Source organism: Physeter macrocephalus, chromosome 8 (genome assembly GCF_002837175.3).
Source record: "Physeter macrocephalus isolate SW-GA chromosome 8, ASM283717v5, whole genome shotgun sequence".
NCBI classification, from domain to species: Eukaryota; Metazoa; Chordata; class Mammalia; order Artiodactyla; family Physeteridae; genus Physeter; species Physeter macrocephalus.
The window spans coordinates 143946582-143973666 of record NC_041221.1 but is presented as its reverse complement, the minus strand read 5'-3'; the positions used below and the strand labels follow the sequence as shown (position 1 = coordinate 143973666).

Below are 27085 nucleotides of genomic sequence, written 5' to 3'. Positions count from 1 at the left end.
CATTTAATCCACTTACATTTAAGGTAATTATCAATATGTATGTTCCTATTACCATTTTCTTAATTGTTTTGGGTTTGTTATTGTAGGTCTTTTTCTTCTCCTGTGTGTCTCACCTAGAGAAGTTCCTTTAGCATTTGTTATAAAGCTGGTTTGGTGGTGCTGAATTCTCTTAGCTTTTACTTGTCTGTAAAGGTTTTAATTTCTCCATTGAATCTGAAAGAGACCCTTGCTGGGTAGAATAAACTTGTTTGTAGATTTTTCCCTTTCATCACTTTAAATATGTCCTGCCACTCCCTTCTGGCTTGCAGAGTTTCTGCTGAAAGATCAGCTGTTAACCTTATGGGGATTCGCTTGTATGTAATTTGTTGCTTTTCCCTTGGTGCTTTTAATATTTTTTCTTTGTTTTTAACTTTTGATAGTTTGATTAATATATGTCTTAGCATGTTTCTCCTTGGATTTATCCTGTATGGGACTCTTTGTGCTTCCTGGACTTGATTGACTATTTCCTTTCCCATATTAGGGAAGTGTTCCAACTATAATCAATTTTAAATTTCATTTATTGTGTTGTTCATCATTGTTTGCTCTTTAGTTGTTCTAGGTCCTTGTTAAATGTTTCTTGTAGTTTCTCCATTCTATTTTTGAGATTTGGGATCATTTTTACTATCATTACTCTGAATTCTTTTTCAGGTAGACTGCCTATTTCCTCTTCGTTTGCTCGGGTGGGTTTTTACATTGCTCCTTCATCTGATGTGTGTTTCTCTTTTAATTTTGCTTAACTTATTGTGTTTGGGGTCTCCTTTTCACAGGCTGCAGGTTCGTAGTTACCGTTTCTTTTTTGGTGTCTGCCCCCAGTGGCTAATATTGGTTCAGTGGGTTGTGTAGGCTTCCTGCTGGAGGGGACTGGTGCCTGTGTTCTGGTGGATGAGGCTGGATCTTGTCTTTCTGGTGGGTAGGACCATGTCCGGTGGTGTGTTTTGGGGTGTCTGTGACCTTATTATGATTATAGGCAGCCTCTCTGCTAATGGGTGGGGTTGTGTTCCTGTCTTGCTAGTTGTTTGGCATAGGGTGTACAGCACTGTAGTTTACTGGTTGTTAAGTGGAGCTTGGTCTTAGCTTTTAGATGGAGATCTCTGGGAGAGCTTTTGCCTTTTGATATTACGTGGGGCCGGGAGGTCTCTGGTGGACCAATGTCCTGAACTCAGCTCTCCCACCTCAGAGACACAGGCCTGACACCCGTCCAGAGCACCAAGACCCTGTCAGCTACACGGCTCAGAAGAAAAAGAGAATAAAAGAAAGAAAGAACGAAAATAAATAAATAAAATAATTAAAATAGAAAATTTAAATAAATTATTAAAAATAAAAAATTATAAAGTAATAAAGAAAGAAAGAAAGAAGAGAGCAACCAAACCAAAAAACAAATCCACCAATGATAACAAGTGCTAAAAACTATACTAAGAAAACAAAAGGCAAAAAACAAAAAAATGGATAGACAGAACCCTAGGACAAATGGTAAAAGCAAAGCTATACAGAGAAAATCACACAAAGAAGCGTACACATACACACAAAAAGAGAAAAAGAAAAAAAAATATGTCTATATATTAAAAAAAAGGAAGAGAGCAACCAAATCAATAAACAAATCTACCGATGATAATAAACTCTAAATACTAAACTAAGGTAAACATAAAACCAGAAACCAGTCAGGTGCATACAGCAAACTCCAAGTCTACAGTTGCTCCCAAAGTCCACCGCCTAAATTTTGGGATGATTCGTTATCTATTCAGGTATTCCACAGATGCAGAGTACATCAAGTTGATTGTGGAGATTTAATCCTCTGCTCCTGAGGCTGCTGGGGGAAATTTCCCTTTCTCTTCTTTGTTCACACAGCTCCTGGGGTTCACCTTTGGATTTGGCCCTGCCTTTGCATGTAGGTCACCTGAGGGCATCTGTTACCCGCCCAGACAGGACGGGGTTCAAGTAGCATCTGATTAGGGGGCTCTCGTTCACTCAGGCCGGGGGGAAGGAGGGGTACGGAATGCAGGGTGAGCCTCCAGCTGCAGAGGCCGGCATGACGTTGCAGCAGGCTGAGGTGCGCCTGTGTTCTCCTGGGGAAGTTGTTCCGCAGTGGTGGGCAGCACAGGCTCCCAGGAGGGGAGATGTGGATAGTGACCTGTGCTCGCACACAGGGTTCTTGGTGGTTGCAGCAGCAGCCTTAGCATCTCATGCCTGTCTCTGGTGTCTGCACTGATAGACGTGGCTTGTTCCCCTCTCTGGAGCTCATTTAGGTGGTTCTCTGAATCCCCTCTCCTCTTGCACCCCGAAACAATGGTCTTTTGCCTGTTAGGCAGGTCCAGCCTTTTTCCTGGACTCCCTCCCAGCTAGCTGTGGCACACTAGCCCCCTTCAGGCTGTGTTCATGCAGCCAACCCCAGTCCGCTCCCTGGGATCTGACCTCCGAAGCCCAAGCCTCAGCTCCCAGCCCCAACCTGCCCCGGTGGGTGAGCAGACAAGCCTCTCGGGCTGGTGAGGGCTGGTCGGCACCGATCCTCTGTGCGGGACTCTCTCTGCTTTGCCTTCTGCACCCCTGTTGCTGCGCTCTCCTCTGTGGCTCCAGAGCTTCCCCCCCCCCACCCCTGTCTCCACCAGTGAAGGGGCTTCTAGTGTGTGGAAACATTTCCTCCTTTACAGCTCCTTACTTGAGGTTCAGGTCCCACCCCTATTCTTTTGTCTCTGTTTTTTCTTTTTTCTTTTGTCCTACCCGGGTACGTGGGGGCATTTCTTGCCTTTTGGGAAGTCTGAGGTCTTCTGCCAGCATTCAGTAGGTGTTCTGTAGGAGTTGTTCCACATGTAGATGTATTTCTGATGTATCTGTAGGGAGGAAGGTGATCTCCACGTCTTACTCCTCTGCCGTCTTGAAGGTCTCTCTTAAGCTGTTGTTTCTAATTCTCGTTTTTATCACTGGGAAACTGAGACCAAGACAGGTGACTTGACTTGCCTAAGGTCATTCCTGAGGAGGTAGTGGATTTAATGCTGTTGCTCTGACTCCCCCAAACCATTTTCTTAACCGCCAAGCAGCATTGTATCTCTTGGAAGGGGAGAAAGAAAGACTCACTCAAGGTCACTTAGTGGCAGGGCAATGACCAGCACCCAGGTCATCTGATTCTCAAGCTCCTGAAATTTCCATTGCATTGAGCCATGATAGTCTACTTTCCATGTAGAAGCATTGTTTCTTCTGCTCCACAAATATAGGTACTTTACAACCTACCAAATCTCTGGAAAATCTGATTTTTGACACAGATGATTTTGCAAAACACTCTTCCTTCTCAACATTTTAAAATAATTTGTGGAAATGATAGGCTGGGAAATTATTATTGTAGATAACTTTTTACAGTGTTCAGAGGACTTTCACATGTGTTATCTTATTTGAACTTCATGAGTAATAGCAGATATGCAAGACAGGTGGGCTGGATATCTTAAACATGTTGAATAGTTGGAGACCTGGGGCTTATGGAAGCAAAATGAGGAACTCAATGTCACATACTGCTATGAGCAAAGTTGGGCTTTTGTAAAAAAAAATTATTCTCTTTCAGGTGGCAGTAGACATTCTGTAAGTTTTGATGAGCCACATAAATATCTAATTAATAAAACTGAACTGGAAAAGTTGATCTGGATCCTTTATGGGATAACTTAATGGTTGAAAGGTCTGGGCTCTGGTGTGGCCTTGGATAACATCTTTCTATGCTTCAGTTTCCTTGTCTGTGAAATGGTATAATTGTAGTACTCCTTTGTAGCATGATGTGAAGATGAAATGAGGCAATGCATGTGAAGAATTTAGTACTTAGTATGTGTTAAACAAATATAGTTATAGAAACATGTCATTACTCCTCTCCTGCTTCTTCCCCAGGAGTCTTCTCTTCTGTATTAAGTGGGCCCCTTTAAAATCTATGGTTTGGTTTTATATTTTCCAAGTGGTTTGTTTGGGAACTATTGGTAGGAAACTGTGGGCAGCAGCCTTTTGGGAGGTAACATTTTATTAGTTCAGTAAAGATGCAGCTTCTGCTCAAGAATTTACATCTAAGCTCTAAATAGCACACATCCTTTGAGATTGCACTGGCGTGCTTAATTGTATATGATAATCAGCACATGATATCTGAAGTAGAGAGTTTTGTATACACTGTTTCTACTCCAGGAGGTTCAGGAGAAATAGAAAAGAGTGAGGACAGCAGAGGTATATATGCTGGCGGAGACTTTTCTTTTGGCATGCATAGCAAATACTGTAATCCTGGTCTCTCAGCTGATGAGGCATTTAAACAGATACAGGAAAACAATTAAAGAGGATTTCAGAAGGGCGGGCTCACCTGGTGGATTGCAATCCAACCTTAATGTGTTTTCCAAACTGCTCTCCATGAATCATCTGCGCCAGAATCACTGAGACATTTGTTAAAATGCAGATTCCTGGACCTAGTGATTCAGATATTCTGAGTGAGGCACCTGAATCTGCAGTTTAGCAAGTGATTTGTAGGTATTCGAATGTTTGAGAACCACTACTGTCAGCAGCATAATTCTGCGAGACACAAAACACTAATTTGGAAGCTTAATTTAGATGGAATGCAAATTTTGGCTTGACCTGCTCCCAATTCCAGGCCTCTGAAATCGGTGGTGACAAAACCCTTTGGGTATTTTCAGGCTCAGCTTTCAGGGACCTATTCTGTAGAGAAGAAGAATAATTTCTGTAACCACATCCCAAAGTAGGGGAGATCAGCCCCCAGGTGCCTAGCTGCCTTTGTGGAGAAGTAGAGTATGAAACATATAGACTCCAATGACTGAGGCACTGCCAAACTGGAGACCACCTTGGTACAATAGCTGGCTAACATTATATTGTGAACTTTCTGGGCACCTGCTTTGTAAGTGTTTGTTTTCATTTATTTTTTTCAGTAACCTTGTGATATTGGTATTATGCTTACCCCTGTTATACAGATGAGGCCACTGAGGCTAAGAAAAGTAAGTAATTTGTCCAAGGGCATACTGGTAACTTATGCCTTGAGTCAGGGGCTGGCAAACTATCTGATTGGCTGCCTGTTTTTGACTGGCCTGCGGGCTCAGAATGGTTTTTACATTTTGTAATTGTTGAAAAAAATCTAAAGAAGAATACTATTTTGTGACAAGTGAAAATTATATGAGATTCAAATTCAGTGTCCACAAATAAATTTTATTGGAAAACAGTCATGCTCATTCATTTATGTATTGTCTATGGCTGTTTTCATACTATAACACCAGAGTTGAATAGCTGTGATAATGATCTAATGCTTGAAAAAGCCTAAAACATTTGCTAAATGGCCCTTTACAGAAAACAAAAAACAAAAAAATAACTGCCAATCTCTGCCTTAAACCACTATGCTAGCATTTCCTAAACTTCAGTCATTTGAGTACTACCCTTGTGATTCTTGCCACCTTCTCATACAAGCATCTGGAGCAGTATCTGCATATTAGATCAATTAGTTTTCCTTAAATAAATTTATTTTACAGAGAAAGAAAATTATAAGTGGAAACCAGTACCAATTGCAAGAAATGGGAGGTAACTGTAAAAAAAGAATACAAAAAACACAATGTACCAGATTTCAGCTAAATAGTTGGAGCAGATACTATCACCTGTTCCTCCCATTTTCCCACAGATCCCCTTACCATTTCTGTGTATACCATCCTGACTTCCAATGATGAACCAACATAATTTTTGGAGGGCTGCCCTCAGTCTGCTGAAATCAACCTTTCTCACAAGCACAATGAACTGGAGATGCCTGGGAATCCATGTCTCCCTGTGGACAGCTCTTAAGCAATACATAATGGCTGTGGGAGTATCAGTACCCCAGTTCCCTCCCCACTTGTCCAGGATAATTCTGAGGCATACGTTTTATACCATTTCCCAGAACTTCCCTGTGGGATTAAGCTTCAGTGGCTTATAAGCTGCCTTTCATCCTCTTTCCTGTATCATTACTTCCCTGCCAGTGTACCTGCACCTGCCAGATCAACTATGTGCATCTATTTAATCCTCACCTCAAGATCTACTTCTTAGGGGGACCCCAGTAAGACAGTAGTGTTTCTAACAAAAGACTGTGAGCCTTTGACCCATTTTTTATTATAAAAGAGAGATTACCGAATATCAGGAAGGACTCGAAGATAAGCTAACACGTATATGAATCCTTTTCTTCAGTGTAAACAACAGTGATTAAAAAAGAAAATGAAAAAACAAATTTTTTTACCATATGATCCAATGGTACTTCTATCCACCTATTGCCTAATATCATGTGCTTTCTCCAGAAGACATGAGAAATCATTGGGAAATATATGTTTTACCTCAAGGAGTCATCCCAAGAACAGCAGCATCAGCAATACCTGGGCACTTGTTAGAAATGCAAATTATTCATTCTAAACTTAGTGAATCAGAAACTTGGGGGTAGGACTCAGCAATTGTTTTAACAAGTCTCCAGGTGATTCTCATGCATGCTTAAACTTGAGAAACACTGCTCTACAGTAAACAGTCTCTTATTTAGTTCTGCTCTCGCTGCATTCCTGGATTTCATCAGAATTCAGAATCATCCAAGACTTGCTTCGTCCCCTCAAACGTGACTGACGGTTGGTTTTCTGGCTTCTGTTTGAGCCTCCCACTGAGGTGAACCTTGTTACTTGCCAAGGCACACAGGTCAATAATTGGACAGCTCTGATGTCAGTTGATTTATCTCATAATGCGGTTCAAACTTCTCTTGAGACTTCCACCATCTCCCCTTTGGCAACACAAAGACAAGCCTAATTGCTTCTCTAATTTTCAAGTTGAACTTTCATATCATGTCATATCGCGTACTGTGTCTCTTTCCATGTAGAACCTGTGGCCATATTGGGAGTGGGACATTAATCAAGTGATCAGAAAAGTAAATATATAAATAAATGACTTGATTCTTCTTTTTTTCTTCATGAAATATCCAGATCCACATTTAACTGGATCTGATTTCTTGTAACCTCACAGTCCTTATCACGTTATTTGGGGGTGGTAGGGGATCTGTGCCTTAAAAAAATATGATTTCTAGAAATGCTCTAGATATACTCCATTCAGTTCTACATGAAATGGAAGTTCATATTCCTCCTTTACATTTCCTGTAATCCATTTTTTCCTCAAAGGTAGAATGGGTATGCCTCTTAAATATTCTTTCATTGGTTAAGGGCTGTTTTCAATATCAGTTTTTTAATAAAGGGACTATAGCTGAGAAATGTTTTCTTACCTAGAAAGAATATTCTTAATTATTTTGAAAAAAAAGCCATTTTGCATGCTAATTGTATATATTAGCATGGTGGTCCCTTAAGTGTAACTGAGTTGGCATCTGTTTGGATTTTCAGTTGTGGAAATGAAACAGCTAGAAGGTTTTTATGTAGACTAAATCTTTCTAGATGACTTAGCACAAATGGCATTCTGACTACCAGCCCTAGAAAGAGACACTTGCAATGAAGGTCCAGCTCCTGGAATACAGACTCTTTTTTTTTCATGGTTTATATGCATTTGCATTTGTGAACTACCATCATTTAGATGTCTAGATAAACAAATAATGTAAATTTTTTTTTCAGGACTAATTTACAGAGAGAAATTCTTTTAGAGAGTATGATCAGCTGATTGAAGTAAAAAAAAAAATGGTGAAACAACATCCTATAAATTCCAAATATTTTCCAGAAAACAGTCATAGTAAATAGCCAAGGAGAGGGCTCTTTTTCTTCCATTTAGTGAGAATTAGCACAGTTGCAATTTTTCAGATGATCCAAGAGTTTTTATCACAGTGAGGGTTACTAGGAAATCATGATCACCATGGGATGCAGAAGACTATTTTGGGGAATGCTTGTGTGTTTGATCCTGGTGAGATTGGCTGTTTTGGTACATATGGCTGGTAGTGAGTTAGGGTAATGAGGTGATGAGGCCAACAACAAGCATTTGACAGCTAACTCTTAGCGAATATCTGGCTTTAGTTAATTGCACATTACTTTGCTCTTCTTTTAGTCCCACCTGTTCAGAAATGTCTGTGATCATGCTCGGGAGATGGAGCCTGTTTGGGACAGTATATGTGAAATGATCATACATTTTTTTTAATTTGGAAAATCATTCAAAACACTTGGCCTTTTGCTGGGGATTTGAGCAGAACTAACACAGACTATCACGGTCCTACAGTTTTAGCATTGGAAGAAACCTTATCAGTCACCAGAATCACATTTCTCGTTTAGACATCCTTAAATAATTACCCACATGCTGCCTAAATGCCTCTAATGACAAGCAACTCACCTTTTCAAAATTTCCTTTAACTTCCAAGAAGTTCTAATTCCTTGAAATTTCTCCCTTTGCTCACCCTGTCCAGTACTCTCTGGCCTAGTTGATTCTACAGTTGGGACAGTTGAGACCTAGACCAATGAACAGACTTGCTTAAGAATAGAAACAGTGAGTGAGTTAGTAGCGGGTCAAGCTGAGTGACTCCTGGTCCAGTGTTCCTTCCATTGTGCCAAGCTCCCACCCTCAGTTTGGCAATTAAGATAAATAATGTTTTACTTATTCCTGACACTTGTCCAAAACAAAGGTATTGGAATATGCCCTTTGATGTAGAAATTTAACCCATGTAGGCATACTCTATAAAGAAACGTGGTCAATCCTTGCACAGTTATGCATGAATATCCGCCCATGCGGCCAAAACCAAAGGAAAAAAACCAAAGTGCAGCAAAGCAAGCTGAGGTTGACATAGCTCCAAGTTGGCAGATGTTGGCACTATACCAAACTACATCAATATTTCACTCCAATAGGTGGGGAACTATTTACAGGTGAGCCCTGTGCTCACACTTCTCATAATAGAGATGCAACTACACACCTTCTGTTAACCATTAACAACTGTTCCACAGCAATCTTTCAGAGTATTCTGAGTAAAAGAACAAGGGTAAAGATGGGGTGTGCTTATCTTCGGGGTTTGCCATTTAGTTTTTTAAAATTTGTAAGCCAGAAAACTAAGGGTTGGAATCAGCATTTGGTGGCATAAAGAATTTCACCTCTTCCTCCTCCTCCTCCTCCCGTTATAAGGAAAGATCAGTCTCAATGTATCCAACAAGGAAAAGAAGCTCAAGGAATCTGATGGAGTTGTACGTTGCTGTAGCTTTACTTTTGTGACAGATAAAGTGTTTTGAATAATTAGTGACTTGATGTCCTATTGCTGAGATAATACTGAGACCTTCATTTGTACCTTACATGGTAGAAGGGTTTATTTGGCTCCCCCTTCCACCCCTTTCCCAGGACTTGCTGTGCTTTTCTTCTGATTATGATGATCTAGGAGTGTTTCTCTGAAGGAGACAAGGATACAGCATGACTATCATTAAAACACATACATCCACATACATGCACGTGTGCCATACGCACACGAGGTCTAATTGAATTTCAAATTAGAACTTTTAGAAGGGATATAGCTTATATCTGAGCATGGGAGATGCTCTCAGTTGATTGTACTTTTAATTAACTGGGTAGTATTTTGTTAAGGAGTCAGAAATATAAGTATGCAACATAAAAGCATGGTTCCTTGCACACACCTATCACTCTGAGCAGTCTTCCCAGCAAGTGGTGTCCCTATAATCACAGCTCAGATTAGATATCCCTGGTGAGCGGGGCAGAAAATAGCAGACTATAATCGATGAATCAATTCAGGATAAGTACTAATCACCAGCTTCTCTTTTGTTACTGTTCCTTTATCTCTAACAAAATGCATGTTCTCACTGGCTTGTTAAATGGCAGTCATTTAAAATTTGCTCATTGAGTTTCCATGAGCAAAATATAACAATGTACATTGCTTTGAATATATAATTTTCCCCATGTTGTAACATTTTCAAATGCAGTTTCAATGAATGAATTTTAGCTAGCTTTTAACTGTTTTCCTTAGTTCCAGCTTTTCTTCCTTCTCATCTGTATACAAATACAATGTTGATTTTCTTGTATATAACTAAGGATTTTTTTTGTTTGTTTCAAATAATGGTTGGAACCCAACTCAGATTGGCTTACAGAGGAAAAAAGAGAATTTTTTTGCTCAATATAATTGGGAAGTTTAAGTATAAAACTGTCTTAAGACACTGCTAGACCTTAAGCCTCAAATTATCTCATCAGGACTCAGTATTCTGTGTTGCAACTCTGTTTTCCTTTGGATGTTAGCTTCGTTCTCAGACAAGCTCTCCCCACAAAGTGGCACTGATGGCCACCAGCAGCTTTAAATTGGAAGTCTATCAGTTTAGCAACAGCAGGGGAAAGACAGGCTCTTTCTAGCAAAAATCCCAGGGCTGGCTTCACAGTCTAGCTGGTGAGTTAATGAATCCTTGTGGCCAGAGAATGGACTATTCTGATTGGCCAGTCCTGGTCATGTGCTCATCAGTGGGATTGAGACAGGGGAGGCATTCTACAAAGGAAAATCGAGGCACTGTTCTCCGAGAAAGAGGAAATAAATGGTCAGCAGAAAATTAAAGCAAATATTCACTTTCATGAGGAGTTTCCCTTGTTAACAGTGGGAGGAAGTGTGATAGGATGACAAAATCTATGCAAGATAAAGCGTGAGTTTCAGAATTCACAACCCTGGATTGAATTCTTAGTTTGGTTAAGTGCTAGCTGTGTGACTTTGGCAAGTCAGTTAACCTCTTGACACTTAGTCTCTTCATCTAACAATAGATATAAAGTCTCAGAGGTTGGAGGAGAAGGAAAAGGACAGTATTTGGCACTTGTTAATACTTAGTAAAGGGTAAATAAATAAGATGAACTGGTTTTTGATACTTTTAAAAATCACAATATTTATTTTGGAGTGGTTCATATACTGCCTCCCAGAGGGAAAGTCACAAGTTCTCAAACCTCAGTTTCCTCATTTGCAAAACAAATTAACTACTTAGTTGACTCAAGAAATATCTACGAAGAGAATACTTTAGGCATTTTTCTAGGCACTGAGGTTATAATAGTGATCAAGATATAACTATGCCCTCTTGAAACATATTTTAGTAAGGGAGATAAATCACTAATAAAGAAGCAATGGCGTATATATAAGGTGTGTACTAAGAAGAAAAAAATAGAGTGGATACAGAGGATGGAAACTTTCAGAAAATGTGGTCTGAAATTTTATTTAGATGGTCAAGGAAGTGACAGCCTTATTTCCTGTGTCCCTAAGGAAGTAAGGGAGTGATCTACGTGGTAGCATTCCAGGAAGAGGAAACAAGTGAAAAGGCTCTGAGGTGAGAGCCTACTATGATGGTCAAGGAAAGATGCAAAACCAAAGAGTTCAAAGGTGGTGAGGGGGTGGGGCATGGCTAAAGTTGCGTTGGAGAGGAGCTGGGACCAGATCATGATAAGGAGTTTGGATTTTATTTTAAGCATGACAGAAAGCCACTAGAATTTTATATAGGCAAGAAATGATCTGACTTCCATTTAAAAAATATTCTGGCTACCATGGGGAGAAGAGATGATAGTGGAGCTAACAGGAGACCAGTTAGGAAAGTTAGGAGAGTAGTTAGGACACCAGTTGGGAAAGGAGATGGTGGTTTGGACCAGGTGCTGGTTTTGGAGGTAATGAAAAAAAGTCAGATTGAGGAATCATTTTCAAAGTCTAGGGAGTGAGTTTGCTGATAGTTTGATTGTAGGGTGTGAAAAAATGTGGTGTTTTGTCTATGCAACTGGATAAATGGTGGAGCCATTTACTGAGATGGAGAATACTAGGGGAGGAGTCGGTTTTTGTGCTGGAGCAGGAAATGAAGGGTTTAGTTTGAAATGCTTTTTAATCATACAAGTTGAGATGTCAGGTAGGTGATATGAGTCTGGGAAAGGCCTAGACTTTATAACTTTGGAAATCTCTAGTGAACAGACTGTTTTTTAATTCATGGGAATGGATGTTAATCTGTTATTTTTTGCTCTTTCCAGAAACATAGGTTATTTATACGATCTGTATTAGGACACTAGCTAGTGAAAATAGGTAACTGTATTGTTATGATTAAAATAGTATGAGTATTTCAGTTTTTTTTAACCGTTTTTGAGGGTGGGTAATCATATCCCTTTGATAATCTAGTAAACTCTTGATCATCATCTGCCTAGAAAAAAAATAGATGTGCACACACATCATCTCACTTCAGGAATGATTTTAGATAGAGGAGTACAAAGGATGGAACCCTGCCGCTTCAGTAGTTAGGGCTTTGTACTTATGTACTTCAAATAAAAGATTATTCCAGATTCAAAATGTAAAAGAGATAGAAGTAGACAGAAGTGCTTTGCTTGAGGTCAGAGTAGGGGATTGAGTCCTGTAGGCTGAGCCTTCCTCATACCTGTCACAAACCCAGAAATGCCCATGGGAACCCATGTTAATCTTAGAGGCTTTAAAGAATAAACTTTGAAAAACACAGAGAGATCCATGTCCTTTCCAGCTCTGGTGGCCTGCCATTCTTTTCCTGGCTGCCAGGCATATATGTTTGGTTCACCCTGACCAAGGAATCCAAGGGCCCAGTCTCAGTTTCATGGTTTTGTTATGTAGATAAACAGATTTACAGTTTCTTCCCTGTCAAATTTTATTGGAAAACCAGCAGATGGAATTATAGAATATCAGAGCTAGAAGTAAACCCAGAGATCATCTCTTCCAATCCCTTCTGTTTATTGAGAAGTAGAGGATGAAGTTAGAAGGAGAAAGGGTTTTGCTTAGGGTAACCCCAAAAGAAACAGACTGAGCCCCACCCCTATGTTCTCTGATTCACCATGTTTTAGAACAAATGTGGTGAAAAATATAGGAATTCTTCTGAAAACTGAAACTACACAGCCAGTTCAGAGAGCTGACTTGGTGGAGATCAGTGAGTGTCCATCCATTAAAGGGTGTAAGGTCTTCTGAGGGTCTATACTAGAGGAACTTAACAGTAGTTTGAAAGTTGACTCCTCTTCAATTGTGAGTTCTTAGCCTGGGGTTCATGGAGGGGCCTCAAGGAATTATGGGCTCCCCAGAAAGTGTGTATGTATGTACTTGTACATCTATTTTTTTTTTCTAGGAAGAGGGTTCTCAGGAGTTTACTAGATTCTCAAAGAGATTTATCCACCCTCAAAAAGGGTTTTTTAAAAAAACGACCTGAAAAATCCTCATAGGAAACAAGATGGCTGACCATTTTAGGCAGTGTACTATTTTAATCATAACAATGTAGTTACCTGTTTTCACCAACTAGTGTCCTAATGCAGATCATATAAACAAAGCTATGTATCTGGGAAGAGCAAAAAATAACAAACAGATTAAACATGGAGTAAAAAGAAATACCTTTACGTTTTAATCTCTAAGAGATTAGTCAAATGTAAAGAAACTTTTTGCAATATTCAGCTGTGCCATACCTCGGTATGCCAATAGCTTTTTGCTGTAGTATTGTTTATTAAATACTTTTCCGACACACTACAAAAGTCCTAATAATTAGGAAGCAATGATTATTTGGCATTTTTTCCCTTCATGACTTTTATTTTCCTACATTACTTTCTTGTCTAATCTCTTTTTAATTTCCCCATTATAGTACCCTGTGCACACTGAAATCCAACTCACCCATGCCTATTTCCTGTAATGGATGAACTTGATGCTAATGTGAGGTATGTTACATTTCTGTATATATTGTGCTGTAAATTGTGGTCATTTGAACTCTAAGGTCTCTGAAAAGTCTGTTGTAGTAGAGTTACAAAGCTAATAGATGTGGATTTTCTTCAGTATTTCATATATAATCGTGAGTGTGGTACTGTTTATTAATGTTTTTTCATTTCTGCTTAAATGATAAATATAATATGGCTGTAAATGATTCCAGATGCCTATACTAAAAGTCTGCATTATGGGAGATGCTCTTCTATGAAAATAGATATTCATCTCTGTAATAGGAAGAAAGAAGATGTATTTAAATGGGGGTAAAAATAGCTTAAGAATATTTATCTGTACATCTAAACTTTAGATATACGTTTAAATAGCTTTTTGTGACAAGTGCTGGTTTGCCGGTTCTTTTAACAACCAGGTCATTAGATTATGTGACATGATGGTTGCATGGTATAGTTACCTAAAGCTAAATGATTTTTGTTTTGTTTTTCTGTAATTTCCTGCAACCCTTGGCGATCAAATAATAGGATGGCTTCTAGGGATTTTTTTTTTTCTTTAAAGGCTTGCTGCATTTTATTCGGTACAACCAAATATTGTGGAGAAAATTATATTCAATAAGGCTTAAATGTTATGAATTGGCATTTGAGGCTGAAGATATCATCGATATCAATAGCTGGAAGACATGGTCAAAAAATACATTCTTGGTGCAATCACAGGAGCAGTTTTTCTTTCATTTGAGATCTGTAGGAAAGCACATTTCAGGTATAGATCAGGGGCACTATGCCTCTGTGTTTGATGTAGGAGAACGCTGTGACAAAATGGAGCTGTCAAATATCTTGACAGAAATTCACAGAAACTCTAGTGTAATGTGACGAGCTGCAAAGATGTACTATCACCCCAATGCAGGGGTTCCTTAAGGGTAGAATATGTCTCATGAATAATCCCTGGCACATGGTGGGTATTTAATAAAGAGTTATTGATCAGCCAGTAATTGTGCTACATATATTTCAAATAGGGTGATGTTCTAGTACACTTAGGTATGCACAGAGACTCTATATTCAGCAGTAAAACATTTTACACTCCCAATGGAAGCATCGTGGACTTTGATATTCACCAAACACATTGACTTGGTGCAGTCTTAGGACTTTAACAGAGATTTTTAGGCTAGTACCACATACTTAATTTTCCTCTGAAAATTTGTGGCGTTATTTGCACAGAGAAAGCATAGTGGAATCTAGAGAGTCTCCATTTTATTTTTATTAATTAAAAGGCCAAAGTGAGCAGTGTCAATGGTGATAAGTTTGTCAAATTATTTTAAGTTTCAGACATTGTATTAAACTGGATCAGTTGGTTAAAATCAGAACTTCTTTTTGGATGATTCAGATAGTATGATCCCTAACATTTCCAGCTTTTCAACATTTATTTATAGCAGCATTGGATTCTAATAGCAGACTACAATTCAATTAAATGAACATTAGCCATTCTCCTGGGTGCTGTAGATCTGCAATGCAGGATACAAGATGATATCACCCCTCCAGAGGATGTCTCTGGACCATCCTCTCTGTCTGATTTCTAACCTGATCCCATCAACATATGCTCATCCTCACCTACTCCCCATCTCTACCCACGATATTAGTAACATGCAAGTGCCACAGACTTTCCAGCCATTTCCTTCTCAGCCCACCCTCTGGGTGTCCATAGTAAAGGACCTTTACCAAATTGTGATGCATGGATCAATAGTAATGCATGATGATTTTAGGTGGTACATGAACGTCTGTTTTATTTTTAAATAAATATTTATTTTAAGGTAACCTTATGGTGGTAATACTATTTTGCCACTGATAGTAGTGAAATAGAGTTTTCTTTTAAAATACATTTACTTAAAATTTGGAAGTAAGTTTTATTTAAAGAAAAAAATTATAAGTAGTGTTTTTTCATTATTATTATTATTATTGGCCATGTTGGGTTTTTGTTGCTGCACGTGGGCTTTCTCTAGTTGTGACGAGCTGGGGCTACTCTTTGTTGCAGTGCGCGGGCTTCTCATTGCGGTGGCTTCTCTTGTTGCGGAGCACAGGCTCTAGGCGCGTGGGCTTCAGTAGTTGCAGCACGTGGGCTCAGTAGTTGCAGCACGTGGGTCCTAGAGCGCAGGCTCAGCAGTTGTGGTGCACAGGCTTAGTCGCTCTGTGGCATGTGGGATCTTCCCAGACCAGGGTTCGAACCCATGTCCCCTGCATTGGCAGGAGGATTCTTAACCACTGTGCCACCAGGGAAGTCCCTATACAGCAATGTTAATTATATTTATCATGTTGTACTTAGGCATTTGCATCTTTTACCTGCCTTCATCCTTGTTAAGAGAGTAAATCCTAAGAGCTCTCATCGCAAGAAAAAGTATTTTTTTTCTATTTCTTTAATTATGTATCTGTATGAGATCATGGATGTTCACTAAACTTATTGTGGTACTCATTTCATGATATATGTAAGTCAGCTTATTATGCTGTACACCTTAAACTTATACAGTGCTGTAAGTCAATTATATCTCCATAATGCTGGAAAAAAAGAAAAATATTATGTACTTTTAAAATATTCGTTAATAAATGAATGTGAAAAAAATCACAAGGGTACTATGCAGATGACTAGGGTCTGGAAACCCATGTTCTAGGTATAACTAGATAGAGTAAATTTTATCATTTGAAGAATAGGAACCAGAAATTTTTTTTTGGTAAGGAAATGTCTTCACTTGGTAAAGTGCCCGTGTAGAGTGAAAGCCAAAGGGTCTGGGTCCCTGGCACAGGAGAGGAATTTTTAAACTTGCTCTGAAGACAGGAAAATGAGTGACCAGAGGAGGGAGAAGGTAGGAAGAGAAGATTCAGAGAAGGAAAGTCTGGATCCTGCTTAGCAGAAGGTGGGACATCTAGCTGCGTGATGGCTGTAAGACGTTGAGAGGAGTTAGGTTGCATCTTTTTGTTTGTTTGTTTAAAAATGCATGATGTGTGTGCTGACCTCTCCCAGCACCGAGTTCTTCAGCAAAATTTTCTAGCTTGGCTAGGAAAGGAGTGTGGAATGTTTACTATGTGTGAGGTCATCATGAGCTATAAACTTAACTTGTATTATCCTTTTAATTTTTAAAACAATCCTCTGAGGCACGTCATTATTATCCTCATTTTACAATGTGTGGTAACTAAGGTACAAAGAGGTTAAGTAAACTGCTCAAGGTCATTAAAACCACACTGCCTCCTACTATACTACAGATATTTTATATGAGCGTGTGTGTGTGTGTGCGCACGCGCATGTGTAAATTGGTGAGATGCCTGACATTCCTGTCTGGGTAAATGTAGTTTGGAAGAGAGAATTCATGTGTGAGAATGAACACCCCAAAGGCACAGGATGAGTGTGAATCAGAAATCTGAGAGAAAGATTTCTACAGGCTATAGAATTGAGAGTCTTCAGCCAATTTTCCCCAGATATCAAGGAACAGAGAGGTCCTAGTTGACACTTAGGGCTAAATAAAATGTCTAGCATTTAAGTATTTGGTCAGGCCATACCGGTTACTTAATTTTTGGTTTGTTTGGTTTCATTTAATTGAGTTTGCTATTTCACCTTGATCCTTGCTATTGTATATCTACCAGTGTTATTGACTATAAGCATCAAAAATTAACTTGCTGGGCTTCCCTGGTGGCACAGTGGTTAAGAATCCACCTGCCAATGCAGGGGACATGGGTTCAAGCCCTGGTCCGGGAAGATCCCACATGCCGCAGAGCAGCTAATCCTGCGCACCACAACTACTGAGCCTGCTCTCTAGAGCCCGTGAGCCACAACTACTTAGCCTGCATGCCACAGCCACTGAAGCCTGTGCACCTAGAGCCTGTGCCCCGCCACAAGAGAAGGCACTGCAATGAGAAGCCCACGCACCGCAACGAAGAGTAGCCCCTGCTCGCCGCGCCAGTGTTATTGACTATAAGCATCAAAAATTAACTTGCTGGGCTTCCCTGGTGGCACAGTGGTTAAGAATCCACCTGCCAATGCAGGGGACATGGGTTCAAGCCCTGGTCCGGGAAGATCCCACATGCCGCAGAGCAGCTAATCCTGCGCACCACAACTACTGAGCCTGCTCTCTAGAGCCCGTGAGCCACAACTACTTAGCCTGCATGCCACAGCCACTGAAGCCTGTGCACCTAGAGCCTGTGCCCCGCCACAAGAGAAGGCACTGCAATGAGAAGCCCACGCACCGCAACGAAGAGTAGCCCCTGCTCGCCGCACCTAGAGAAAGCCTGGACACAGCAATGAAGACCCAACGCAGCCATAAATAAATAAATAAATTTATAAGGAAGGAAGGAAGGAAGGAAGAAACTTGCTAACATATTCAAAGGTAATTTTGGGGAAGCTACAATGTATATGTTCAAAGAATTAAGGTAAAAATTCTGGGGGACCAGGTTTGCAAATAAACAAGAACTTTGAGAATTCTAGTAGAGCTAGGAAGTGGAACAGTGGCCAACCATGGGAAGAAGTGGTCAGTACATTTCTGCATAATGGATAATGTCCAACCATTTCCTCTTTCTATATGCTACTCAAGAGTCAGAATCAGACATCTGATTGACCAAGCTAAGTCATGTGACCACTTGTTGTCCATTTCATAATGGGAGGCAGGTATCACTCAAGATGACATGCAATCGAGGAAAGTTAAATCCTCCAAAGTAATTGGTGCTTTTTAGGGAGGGGGAATTGAGGCTTGGTAGCCAAAATATGTTAATGTCCAGCTCCATTCGTTTTGTAGCAGTTGGATTTATTTATGGTATTTCAATAATGCTGCTCCATTGGTAAATAAAAATATGTGAGGCTTCCTTCATTAGTTTGATATAATTAGTTAAGCACCTAAACGATGTGCGAGGAAGAGTTAACATAAGTGCCTGTTCTTAAGGATCTCAAGCTAGAAGACAGTTGCACAAATAGCATTTAATACAATGACAAAAGAACCCAAATAGTGGGCTATACAATGAGCTGTATTGTATTCTCTGTGAACTAACTATAAAGAAGGACTAAAAAAAAAAATATGCTAGGTTTGGATTTTAGAAATAGGAGAAGCATTACAAGCATTTTTTCCCTTAAGAGCTTTCACTGCAGAGAGCAGTCGATATAGGATGGATTGACTCAGGATGAAAAGCCGGCAGTGAATCATGCCCTGGTTGGAGTGGCAAGTTCCTGATGAGTCCTGTCCCTTGGTAAATACTGTAGTGTCTCACAAACTTAGCAGTCACCCCTTTCCAGGCAGTCTGACACCCACCTGATGTCAGTTTTTGGTCTGTTTGCTTCTTGTTGGGGCTCTAGAGGAGACAGCTGCATTTTTTTTGAAGGATTGAAGAAAGGAAAATGGAAACAGTGGCTCCAGTGATTTTGTAGCAGATACTCTTTGAGGATATCATTGGCCTGTGTTTGGGCAGCGAGCCTGGCGGTGCCTTACCCCAGTGCTATCCCTAAGCCCCTGAGGCTGCTTAATGCAGCCCTAAAACACTTACTGCCTGACTTCAGAGATAACCCATGCCTTCTGTTTTGTTTGTTTTAACTACCAGATTCTTCCCACTGACATGTGGTTTTCCTCAGCTCAAGTGTGATCCCTAAAGGCCACCCAGGTCGCTGTCCTTTTCTTCCTGCTGTTTATTATACTTAAACAGTTTCTGCTTTCTAAGAATTTTTTTTTCTATCAATTTCTAGTTCCAGAAAGTACAGGGTTCAGGCAGAAGACGTAAGGGGAGGAAAAGTCCAAATATACACACAGTTGCTCTTTGAAGATTTCTCAAGATAAAGACCTCAGACTTTGAGTGGAGAGAAAGTTTATTTTTTAATCTTGATTCTTTTTAGCTGTGGCTTCTTCCTAGCCTTGACTCATCGCCCTGCCCCAGTACACTTTTCTGCTGCACTGCCTCTCTTTAGTAAGAATACCTTGGTTTAATACTGTTTCTCCTCTACAGAAAAACTGTTGTGCTTTCTCATTAATGTTTCTCATTAGCAACCAAAAAAGCATAATATAGGAATGATTAATCATATAAATGGTAGCATTTCCCTCCTTTTGCTACGGTTTCTAGCCAAGTCAGAACCAAATTTATAACTATCACTGGCAACTATAGAAGATCTCCAGGCACTTACTATGGCTCTAACATGCCCTTATTTTATTTTTCCAGCCCTTTTTGTCACTTCATCTTACTTTTTTTGCTTTCTTAACTACATCTTATATTGTTTATTGGGGCTTCCCTGGTGGCGCAGTGGTTGAGAGCCCGCCTGCCGATGCAGGGGGCGCGGGTTCGTGCCCTGGTCTGGGAGGATCCCACGTGCCGCGGAGCGGCTGGGCCCGTGAGCCATGGCCGCTGGGCCTGAAAAAAAAAAAAAAAAAAAAAAAAAAAAAAAAAATATATATATATATATATATATATAGTTTATTTTTGTAAACCACTTTAAGAATGAAGGAAAGAAGGAAGAAAGAGAGGGAGAAAGGAATCCAAGAAGAAACCTTTTTTCCAAGGGAGAATCTTTCTTCCTTCTTTGGTAGGGCTTGATGCCATGTGCTGGGGAGCCACTAAACATCATTGAACAGAAGATCAAGATGGCAAGCTTTTGTATAAAGCACAAAAAATCTGAATAAATGCCAAAAGCTGAATACTCTAAAATATAAAATACATTTACGATGTAAATACAACCACCTACTGTACACACATCACAATATTCATTAAAAGCCATAACAAAGAAGAGTATCTGGCTTCGAGTTACAGTTGACCTTTGAACAACATGGGTTTGAACTGCTTGGGTCCACTTACATGCAGATTTTTTTCAAAAGTAAATGCTACAGTACTGCATGGTCCGAGATTAGTTGAATCCATGGATGTGGAACTATGGTTACTGAGGGCCAAGTATAACTTATACACAGATTTTTCAACTGCTCGGAGGGTTTGTGCCCTTAACCCCTGAGTTGTTCAAAGGTCAACTGTAATTACCCAGTTGCTTTAATTCTGTCATGGCACTAATTTGCAATTCATTACTTCAAATCAAGAAATAAAATTAATTGGAAATCAATGTGACTACAAGAATTAATTGAAATGATCCAATTTTAGCAAAGAGAAAAAATAACAATTTTTAAAATAAGGGAGTTGATTTCTGGTTTGATTATTAGTACTGGTGACAATACTTATATTTCACTAAAGTCTCAGGATGAAGTTGGAATTTTTAATGCTAAATATTCTAAAGCCTTGAAATAACTCCTAGAGTTTAAAATCAATGTGTGCAAGTTGTCAGCCCTAAAGACTTATCAATATGTAATTGATTTGGAAGCAGAGTTAATTCATGTTTGTAACCTGGCAGTTGCAACTGTGAACATGTGCAACTTTAAGTCAGTGAAATGTTTTGCAGGAACTCTCTCTTCAGGCTTTGAAATTGTGACATGTATTAGCATATAAGGAGAAAGCGAGTGGGTACCATTTAAAAGGGGTTATTTTTATGTTGCTTTAGAAATGTAAATGAGAATCATACTCAACTTTATTGCTTGACTGATACAATGGTGATTATTCAGTTAGTCTTCTAATTAGATCATGAGCATAGTGACTATGAACTGGAATTTACCCTGTAGTGGAAACCCCTGTTCCTCATGGGGTCACAGGGGACCTTAAGGGGGAGGGTGACATTTATGTTCCTAAAACAATGGTCTCTTGCGATGGGTAAAATTTGCTGGTTGTGGCACAAAGCTAGCAGTCTTCTACGTCAGGGGGTCCCCAACCCCCAGGCCTTGGACCGGTAGCGGTCCACGACCTGTTAGGAACCGGGCGGCACAGGGCAAGCGAGCGAAGCTTCATCTGCCACTCCCCGTCACTCACATTACCACCTGAAGCATCCCCCCCACCTCCCACCCCCCACCCCCACCCCCGCCGCCTCTGTGGAAAAATTGTCTTCTGTGAAACCGGTCCCTGTTGCCAAAAAGTGGTTCCCTCTTGGGAACCACTGCTCTACATGATGTCACACTATACAGCTTCTGAATTACATATTTCACAGTGATTTCAACTGGCAGCATCACAGGAAGCTGAAAGAGTGGGATTTGGGGAAACAAAATGATGTGGGTTCAAGTCTTGGCTTTCTCATTTACTAGCTATATGACCTTGAACTAATTATTTCATTTTCAGAGCCTTTAGTTTTGGCATCTGAAAATGGTTTTTTTGTAAGGATTATAATGTAGGTAATACTCTTAGCATAGTGTCTCACACATACATGGATCGAACAAATGATGTTGTCTTTAGTGATCACGGTAATCATGAGATATTGGCTTTATTACCCCTAGGACTGATAATTAACTACTCTACTCTGTAAGTTTCTTGATTGCTTAAATTTGGTGTCCTTTTAGTTGGCTGACCTTATTAATCAGTTTTTAACTTTTTTTGACTATTTGTCCCTGATTGTGCCCATTCTCTGTTGAGGAAACTGGGGCTCCCAGAGGTGATAGAAACAAGGGGCATAATTGGGATGAGACCACTGCTCTTTTCTGCCCTATTCGGCACTGTTTTCTCTTTACTCTGCAGCTTCCGTGAATGGGGATCCATTCCTGTTTGGGAATTGGAGGATCTAGGGTTCAATCCTGTGTCTCTTTGACTCTTAGTCTTGTGTTCTATTCAATAAAGACAGCTCTCCATTATATGCAGTGCATCCCTAGATTGACTATCTTTGTTTAGAGGAAAACACCTCTCACTTGTTTCTTTCTGCTTCTATATTTATCAGTGTCCAGTTGGGAAAATAGAGGCTGTTTAATAAATTTCAAGAAAAGGGAGTTCTAATGCAGGGCATTGGTTACAAAGCTCCCTGGAAGGGCAAGAAGAAGGGGATGTTAACCAGAGGTCATGAAGCTTCACGGATCCGCTGCAAGCCCTGCCCCCATCACATCTGTTGCTTAAGGAATCATCATTTGCTGCTGCTCTCACTGCTAATGGCACCTCCAGATATTGGAGAAAAAGGTTCTTTTTCCTTCTCAAAGTCCAGTTTCCCATTCTGAACCTCCTATTTGGAGAACATAACCAGAAGCCAGCTGGCAAGGAAGTATGGAAAATGTAGTTTTTAGGCTTCTACCCTTTCTAATTAAGTGCCATCATCCAGAGTCACATTTCTAGTAAGAGGTGAAGCCAGTGTTTTCACCCAGTTTGCTTGATGTCAGAGCCTAAGTTTCAGTTTGCTTGTGCAAAAATTTCTGTGTTGTAGAGTATCTATTCTATACATTTTTAGACTTGGGTTCCCAAACTAAAGGCCTGGCACATATGTTTTTCTGGCCTGTCTCAATTTTTAAAAATTGACTTAAGCACCTGTGGGGAGGCTGGGCACTCTCCAGTTTACCAGAAAAACAATGAATCCTATTGCCTGCTAAGAACCATTATATTACCTTCCATAGCTACAGCGTCCAGTTGGTCAGGGAGTTCGATCTACCTACCACACCCTTGAAGGCTTTTTATTTTATCACTTAAATTTTGAAAACAGTGGTAAGAATCTTTTCCAATTTTATAGATCATATTATGACACTTAGTACCTGCTATTTTTTCCCTGGAAATTTGTCTTATTATCATTTAGCAAATAGGGTTGTATTGAATTAAGGAACTTTTTGCAATTAAGAAATTGGAACAGGTTTCTAAGTAAATATCTGTTAAGCGATTACCATTTTATCAGTCAGGTAATGATGTTCAGGCAATGTTCTTATTTGCATTTCTAAAGAACTGTAAGAATAATCTTTTTTTTTCCATTCTCCTCCACCCACTCACTTGCTCCTGAACTTATAATGGCTTTATTAATTTAAGTGCTTGCAAAAGGTATTATACAAAGTACTCATCCTTGAATGTTCAATACTATCGTGCCCTTTACATAACAGATACAGATGCATGTTTATCGTAAGGTCTCACTATCAACAGTATAACTGATGTTTTTAGCCTTACCTTATCTCAAATGCCACCATTGTTCATTATGTATAATTATTGCAATCCAAACCGTCAAAAGTTTAATTCTAGAAAAAGTGTATGTGTAGATAGTATAGAACTCTGAAGTTGCTTTTTAAATATGAAAAAAAGACAATTCCTCAGCATTCAAAAAATATTAGTAATAGTAAATGAAGAAAACTGGATATGGAAGGTCTAGAAATGTGACCAGTCTGCACAAAAGAGAGAAAAGTCATGTCAGGTATTGTGGGAGGATGACTCTAAGTACAGGCTGAATTACAGTGGATGACAGGAGTTATGGGCTCAGGGACTCAGGCGACTGTTATACTTGTCCAAGGGATGGTGGATAAGGACCGGAACTAAGATTGAGGGAGTAGGGATAGAGGAAGAAGACACAGATTCTAGAGGAATTTAAGAAGTAGAATTCATGGTAGAAGGTGGCCAATTGAATGAGAAAGAAGAGGAAAACATTTTGAAGGTGACCATGGAGCAGTATGGTGTCTGAAGAAATAGAGCATAGTTCGGAGCTGGTGGAGATGGAGGAAACTGTGAGACATTCTGGTGATAAACATCTAATAGAAAGTTGGCTAAATTGGTGTGGGGCTCAGAGGGGAAATGTTTGGGGAAAGATTCTGATCCCATCTGATGCGGGATGGATCGAATGGAATAGAAATTGACCCCCAAAGCTCTAATTATCTTCTAGACAAGGGAAAAGTGAATGTAGCTCTCTAAATATTAGTATCAAAGAGACTTCCTGTATATGAAACTTCTTCCTTCTTGAGACTTCAGGGGTTATTTCATTCTCTAGCTTGCAAGTAATAAGGAAGTTTTGCACAATTAGGATGTGTGTAAGAGTTACAACTATGACCCTAGTGAATTGCTAACTTCGGAAAACTTATGCGAGCAAGCCACCTCCTGTACATCTGTAAATACTAAATTATTTCCTTTGTACTTTCATTTCTAGTCAGTGTGATTGTGGGAATTGAGTATAATATTTTTCATGGTAAATAAATTATTTATGACTCATGGGGTTATGATGTAAGAAATGTACAAGTATTTGGAAAATAAATAGTGCATTGATTTACTGTGAGTTTTAGACAGGCTATGATAATTAAGTATTTCAACCAATGTAGTACTTTAGTGAAGGATAGGATAGAATTCCCTCTGTAAAAGAGAATGTTTTGGTGGCTTGTCCTGGGATTGAACTGAATTTTATCATTGCATCACTGACAGAAGTTTTGAAAATAAATTGAGTTGCCCCAGAGAATCCTGAGAATCAGGAAAATGTGGCAGATTTCTGTCTGCAACTACAAACATGATATTTTCTATGGTTGTGTTACTGATGGGCTATCCAGTTTGACACTCCTAACTGACAGGAAGAAGTACCAGTCGACCAGTCTTCTAGCTTGTTGACAGATTTTATAGGCCTCTCGGACCAGTTCTCTGGTGAATCAGCCTGAGGTTGGCGTTATGACTTTTTTTATACTGTGAAAGAGGAATTGGCTCTGAGGAAAGATCAGCTTTGGAATCTGGGAAGCGCATTTGTGGGAACAAAAGCAGAAGAGAGAAATGTTCAATCCACTTCAGAAAAAAACTTTGCTTCTAAGAACCTCCACTTTAATTGTTTGCAGGAACATTGATGCTGCTAATTAAAAGTAGCGAAGTTGAAAGGTATTTAAAATATCTCATCTAGTCAAAAAACCCTAAGCAGTTAACCATATTTTTAAAAAATTTGTAATTCATATTTGATTAATTGTGACATGCTTCTATCCAAGTTATGCTGAACTGATGAGGTTTTACTCTGTGGAAAAAAAAAATAACTAGTAACCTTTTTACACCAGCTTAATTTTAGGACTGTTTTATTTAGAATTATGTAACCTTGACTCTGCAACCCTCTCCTTCTCTTCCTGTCATTTCTGTCATCAGACCTCACCGTTTCTTTTCTGAGCGATTGGCGTCATCGCCAAACTCCTTTCTTGACTATGGCTGTCCCACCTCCAGTTCATTTAGCAGTCACATGACTGGCCATCTTTCTATAGCTTATGTTTAATCATGCCCATCCCCTGTCTTTTGTCAACTTCCTATTCACACTTTGAATTCAAACTTATCTTCTACAGACCCACAAGCCTTCCCAGCCTCCCCACTATGCTCCCAGATCTCTGTATACAAATTGCTGTTATCAATTGTTTGTAATTGTCAGAGTTGATTGTAGTTATTTGTTTAATATGTCTACCTCCTCTGCTGGATTTCATGTGGCCAGTATTTATCACACTGTCTGGCATATTATAGTGTTGGAGGAATTTAACTAAAATTGAGAAAGCCTTTATATTTCACTTTACAACTCTTTAGACAAGATCTCACCATCACTCCAGGCCTGTCATAGACAGGTTTGTGCCCAGTAGATATTAGCAGCCACCACCTCTTCCTCCCACCCCCCATACACCAAATTTCACTTGCAGTTATGGATTCGGAGGCTATGAGATTTGGAGAGGAGACCCTTTATCACTACTTTTTCATTCACTCCATATAACAATTCTATGAAGGGGGTGATCTTATCATCTACATTTTATAGGTAGTAACACTGAGACATAGAAATATTAATTAACTTGCCCAAGTTCATACAGCTAACACATGGTGGAGTCAAGGATCCAAACTTAGGAGGTCTGACTCCTGAGCTCTGTCTCCTGACTCCTGTACTGCAGCTTCCTCTGTACCACGGTACCACGGTGGTGCATTACTGATGCTGGTATTATTATGCCAAGCTCTCAGACCACCATTACTCATTTACTTCTACAAGTTCTGCTACTACTTCAACTATTATTATTAATTCTATTATTTCTACTGTCTTCACTACCACAACTTTGAGTTCCTAATACTTTCTTTGTTCCAAAGACTATGCTAAGTGCTTTATCAACAGTGTCACTGGGGAACAATACAGGTGGCCAACTCTGAGAAAGAAAGCCTGTGTCATCCCAGAGAGAAGAGCCCGTGTGCTCTGTGATCAGAGGAGATTATGCCCTTTTCAATAGGCCTTCTGTTTCTCTTTGCCTCATTCTCCAGGAATTCTTCCTCACCTCTAATAAGAAATCCATTAGCTGTATCACTTCTGTTTTTGTTTTTTTTCCCCATATTCAGAGGAGACTGAGATCAGCTGGGGACCTAGAATGTTAGCATAATTATGGTCCTTCAGAGACCTTAAGAGAGTTGAAGGCTCTCCCATGTATCAGAATTCCCACTGTGGTGTCCTAGAAAGTAGACACCTGCTTCTCCTTGAAAATTCCACTCCTCTTTTTAAGTATGTCCAGGTAATTGGTTAAATTAGAGTTAATCATCAGTTCAATCCAGATTATTATGTATTTCATAATAGCAAGAAAAAAAGAAAAGCAACCATGGTGAGACTGTCAAATTATGTAATATTTTAATAGTCAGGTCTGGCAATAGGTTTTATTTTACAGACTATTAAGTTTGCCCTCTGCGCCTTTACTCTTTCTCTCATTTTCTGTGCTGTTGTTCAACATGCTACTTC

At 39.6% G+C, this 27085-nt stretch overlaps 1 protein-coding gene across 3 annotated transcripts in view; it reads left to right on the top strand.

Annotated features, from left to right (window-relative positions):
* HTR4 (5-hydroxytryptamine receptor 4) overlaps positions 1-27085 on the top strand; it is a 338048-nt gene that overhangs the window by 153244 nt on the left and 157719 nt on the right. For all 3 annotated transcript variants that reach the window (XM_028493352.2, XM_024128060.3, XM_028493351.2), the window contains one exon: positions 13554-13626. In XM_028493352.2, coding sequence (XP_028349153.1) covers positions 13601-13626 — 26 coding nt within the window. In that variant the 5' untranslated portion in view covers positions 13554-13600. The remainder of the gene's footprint in view (positions 1-13553; positions 13627-27085) is intronic.